This window comes from Tupaia chinensis, unplaced genomic scaffold (genome assembly GCF_000334495.1).
Source record: "Tupaia chinensis unplaced genomic scaffold, TupChi_1.0 Scaffold143481_1, whole genome shotgun sequence".
Lineage (NCBI taxonomy): Eukaryota > Metazoa > Chordata > Mammalia > Scandentia > Tupaiidae > Tupaia > Tupaia belangeri.
Genome location: NW_006203325.1, coordinates 826,884 through 831,924, shown reverse-complemented (window position 1 = coordinate 831,924; position 5,041 = coordinate 826,884). Strand labels below are relative to the sequence as shown.

The 5,041-nt window shown below is 37.9% G+C and overlaps 1 protein-coding gene and 1 pseudogene across 3 annotated transcripts in view; one reads left to right on the top strand and one right to left on the bottom strand.

The window, feature by feature from the left end:
• The window catches only part of SNX13 (sorting nexin 13), a 187,510-nt gene that overhangs the window by 27,005 nt on the left and 155,464 nt on the right, over positions 1–5,041 (top strand). For 2 of the 3 annotated variants that reach the window (XM_006163891.3, XM_014582270.2), the window contains exon 2: positions 1,322–1,442. The exons of the other annotated variant lie outside the window; for it this stretch is intronic. In XM_006163891.3, the coding sequence (XP_006163953.1) occupies positions 1,419–1,442 (24 nt within the window). In that variant the 5' untranslated portion in view covers positions 1,322–1,418. The remainder of the gene's footprint in view (positions 1–1,321; positions 1,443–5,041) is intronic. 3 annotated transcript variants of the gene reach the window in all.
• On the bottom strand, positions 3,775–4,320 carry LOC114005202 (rRNA-processing protein FCF1 homolog pseudogene; annotated as a pseudogene).

Below are 5,041 nucleotides of genomic sequence, written 5' to 3'. Positions count from 1 at the left end.
CTCTCTCTCTCTCTCTCTCTCTCTCTCTCTCTCTCTCTTTTTTAATTTCCAAAGGCTGTGTGTGTGTGACAGAGAGAGAGAGAGAAGAGAAGAGAAGAGAAGAGAAGAGAGAGAGGAGAGAGAGAGAGAGGTGAAAGCACCCCTCCCCCCACACACCCATAGAAAATGGTCTTGCTGTAATCTACTCTCCCTCCTTTTGGGATTTTGGGCACAACATGCCTGGCATGTTTCTCAAGCCACCAGTTCCGGAACTCAAACTGCACAGTTGGCCATATGGGGTCCAGCCACCTTGACCACAAGGCCACAGGCCTGGCCCATTACCCGTATTTCTAACACTTAATGGGCACTTTGTCGGAGAAGTCTGTACAGCAAGTTCCAGTTGTCCAAGGGGTACATTTTGCAGTTTAGTTGTACAGCTATAGATTCAGACTACATACAGATTATGTATGAATGCTCTGAAGATTTTCCTTTGGCTGTGACATCATTTGGCTGAGACTTTCTAGGTGAAAGTTATTTCTACTGTACTGATAATGTGAAATTCTGGTAACTCGGATCAACATTGTTTTGTTGGACTATATCCAAAGCTGCTTCCTGAGAAAAATTTTGGCTTTTCTTCCTTAGCTTTGTTATAGTCTGTCTCCTTATAAAAGGAGGATAATGGGAACACTAGTTAGGCTTTTTAGTTTTTATGGTTTATCTGATTCTTAGGTGTATATGGATCAACTCTGATAGTACTTCAGTGGCTTCAGGCTAGGTGATACACAATGCCTCTCAAAGCCTGAAAGAACTGGCAGTGGGAAAAATGCCCAAGAGTTATTTAATCCAGCCTTCTAGATTCTCTCTCTCTCTCTCTCTATTAGTTAATTTTAGTTATGATTAATTTGTCTAATTATTGCCCTTAAGAATATAGTTTGATTGTTGGGGCTGGAAGGTGGCATGGTAGTTAGGGGTGCGGGACTCCCACATGGCTGACCACAGTTCAAGTCCCAGACTTGGTGGGTTGCTTTTTCTCACTCTCCCTCTCCCTCTCTCCTTTCCCTCTCTCTTTCTCTTTCTCACTATGTCCCTCTCTAGTCAAATTAAAATAAATAAATAAAGTTAAATAAAATAATTAAAGAATATAGTTTGATTGCAAAAGACTGTAATTTTAGAACATATTAGCTGTACTTTTGTAGAATTGTGTTTATTGCATTGTCTTTTAATACTTATGTCCATTTTTTACTTAAAGTCATTATGGGAAGCAGTTGTGTTAAAATTTCTAATGACATTCCTATAAAACTTGCTGAGAACATTAACCAGTACTTCGTGCTTTGTCTTTCAGATAAATTCCTATATGATAGAGTTCTTTAAAAATTCAGTGCTACAGATACAGAGCATCAGTTAATGAGAGGGACCTTGGATATCAACCTGTTTTACAGATGAAGAAATCGAGGCCTGGAGAGGTCAGCTATAAGTAGCTAACCTGCAACCCTGGTCTAGAAATTCTGTCTTGTAACAATGGACTCTGTTTGTTTTTGTTTTAAAGTATTTTAAACATTGAGGTAACATTGACACAATGTAAAATTAACCATTTTAAAGTGAATGATTCATTGATACTGAATATATTCACAATGTTGTGTAACCATCACCTCTGTCTAATTCCAAACATTTTCATGGTCCTAAAGGAAGACTGTATCTGCATTAATTAATCAGTTTCTCTCTGTTATTCTGCCACACCCCACCTCTGGCAACTACCCTGAGTTCTGTTTCCTTGGACTTACATATTCTAGATATTCACATAGTAGAGTCATTCAGTCTGTGGCCTTTTGTGTCTGGCTTCTTTAGTGTGTTTTTGAGATTTATCCATGTTGTAAAATGTGTTAGTGTATTATTCCTTTTAATGACTGAGTAATAATTCGTTGTATGTAGGTACCATAGCTTGTTTATCCATTTGTTGATGGACATTTGAGCTTTCCCCACGTTTTGGCTATTGTAAGTAGTGCTGCTATGAACATGCGTGTACATGTATTTGTTTGAGTAACTGTTTTTAGCTCTTTTGGGTGTACTCCTAGGAATGGAATTGCTGGGTCTTATGTTAAATCTATGCTTAATGACTTTTTTTTTCTTGAAGAGGTTTTTGCTATAGGGCGTGTGCGCTCACCAGACAGACAGAGACAGAGAGACAGAAAGTGAGAAATCACCCCCCAGGGGGGATGGCCATGCCATAATCCCTTCTCCTCCATTCTCCTCTTGGGATCTTAGGCTCTCATGCACATGCGCCTGGTGTGAGTTTTAAACCACCAGGTCTGGGATGCAAACTGCGGTCAACCACATGGGAATCCAGTGACATAGCCGTTACGCGAACTGCTGGTCCTCCCAATGTTTAATAACTTTTTGAGGAACCAACAGATTGCATTATACAGTGGCTACGCCACTTTATATATCCCCAGTTTGCTTTTGTTTCCCCTCTGCTCCATCATGTTGAGATTATGTTAACTTGAAAAAGAAAATGAGCCAAGAGCAATCCAAGTTTGGGCTCTTATTTGGCAGATCTTTTGCAATAGATATATTTTTTAAAGAATTATTTATTTAACTTTATTCATTCATTCATTTTTATTTTAATTTGACCAGACACACACACACACACACACACAGAGAGAGAGAGAGAGAGAGAGAGAGAAAATGAGAAAGCATATCTGGGACTCAAACTGTGGTCAGCCACGTGGAAGTGTCCAGCGCCCTAAGCACCATACCACCTATTGGTTCCCACAATCGATTTTTTAAAAAAATTTAATTTATTCATTCATTTATTTTAATTTGACAGAGAGAGACAAAGAGAGGGGAAGTGAGAAAGCAAGCTACCAGGTCCAGGACTTGAACCGTGGTCAGCCATGTGGGAGTGTCCAGCACCTTGGCCACCATGCCACCTGCTGGGCCCCCCACAATAGATTTTTAAACTAATTTTATCTAGTTTTTAGTGGTTTATTGAATTTGCTTTTGGTTTGTTGTTATAACTCAAACTGAGGTGAAGTTGTGGTCCTTCATTTCTTTTCCTTCATTATATTTATGTTTTTTTTTTTCTCCAAAATACTGCAACAATTACCAAAATATGACACAGGAATATGAAGTGAGTGCATACTATTGAAAAAACATGGCAGTAACACACTGGCTCTATGCAGGGTTGCCACAAACCTTTGATTTGTAAACAATGCATTATCTGGGAAGTGTAATAAAACAAGGTATGTCTGTAAAAAGAAATATTGGGTCATCTGAAAAGTCACAACACACTTTTGTGTAGGAAAATATTGAAAAATACCTTGACTTTTCTAATGACCCAATAAATTCTTCCTTTTTGTGTCTATAACCTATCTGATACTTTTACCCTCGTACTATTTTTTTACTGTATTTATTTATTTACATGTTTTTCTCTGCTACCATAATGTAAGTTTCTTGAGGGCTGAAATATATCTTCTTAAATACGTCCTATAAACTTAATAAATGTTGAACAAATAGATATAAAACAATGATCATCAAATTATGTAAGCAATCATCTAAACATCTGATTTATAAAAAGATGCAATGAGTTTACAAAATAAAAAAAAATGCAACAAGTTTTTAAATGAAACATTTTCAAAACAGCATTGAAAAGTAAGTGTACTTGACCATACTCAGTTCATTATACAGCAAATAGGTGGACAGAATAATAATTCATGACAGACAGCATGTTTAATGAACTGGCGACAGAGATACTTGGTCAAAAAAAGTCAGAGTAACTTTGTCCTTTAAGAATTAGAACTAAGGGGCTCCATAATCATCTGGCATCCGCTTAATGTTGTATCTGTGGTTAGAAATGTACATGATAGGAACTCCTGGGATCTTCCGGATTCTTTGTTTAAGGTCTCTGTCAACTGTGGCCACGATGTAACACTTGTGCTGAGTTACTCTCTGTACTAAGCAGTCATCTGCATAGGTTCCTTCATGTGTGCGTGGTGATCGTTCAAATCTTGGACCCTTAGCGATCCTTGGAGCCACTTGATACTTTTGCCCCAATTTTTCAGTTTCAGCCATTGACTGCACTAAGTCCAGTTTGGCTTTAATGGAAAAGTTGGTAAAGTTGGTATCAACCAGGATGTGGTAAGGTGGACCCAGTTGTGTATTATGTTGAAAGAATAAGCAGGAAGGGTGCTGGGGGACGTCTCTTTCCTTCAGCGTGCTAGGATTTTTCTTTTCTTTCTTTTTAGGTTTTAATCTATCCTTTTCTTTAAGCCTCTGATCTCTGAGACTAAGCATTCACTTCCACTTCATGGTCATATACTTTCTTGTCTTCTTTTGTTTCCCCATACTCACGCCATACTCTTGTTTCTTTCATCATATTTATGCTTTTTAAACCCACAGGAATAATTTTGGAGGCTTACAGAAATATCAGTCTATTCATTGTATAACAAATGTATAACAAACAAGACATATTGTATAACACTGTATAACAAAACAAAAGAGAAATCAGAAAGGAGCAACAGCAGTGAATGTTCTCTGATACTTTCAAGACGTTATTTTTAGGTTTTAATTGATTTAAATGCAGGTCAAATTTCCTTATCTTCTCACTTTAGCTATGGAAATCAGTTGGCGGGCTTGACAGGTTTTTTTTTTTTTTTTAATTTGAGGCCATCTTATTACTATAATATGATTATTGAAACAATACCTTGTGTCAACCAGTATGTGGCATGGAAGTTAAGGCAGCTGGGTCCCGCATGGCCAACTTTGTGGTTCCAGTCCCAGACCCAGCAGCTTTTAAAACACACTGGGGGGCCAGCAACTGGCATGATGGTTAAGGTGTTGGACTTCTACATAGCCTATCATGGTTTGAGTCCCAGACCTGGTGGCTTGCTTTCTCATCTGTATCTCCTCCCCCTCGCCTCTGTCTCTCTCTGATAAGTGCATTCCCTACAACAAATTAAAAAAAAATAATAATTAAAATAAAATGATTAAAAATAAAAGAAAAAGAAAAATACGTCAAACCCATGTTTGCATGCCCCAAATCCTAAGAGGAGAATGGAGGAGCACC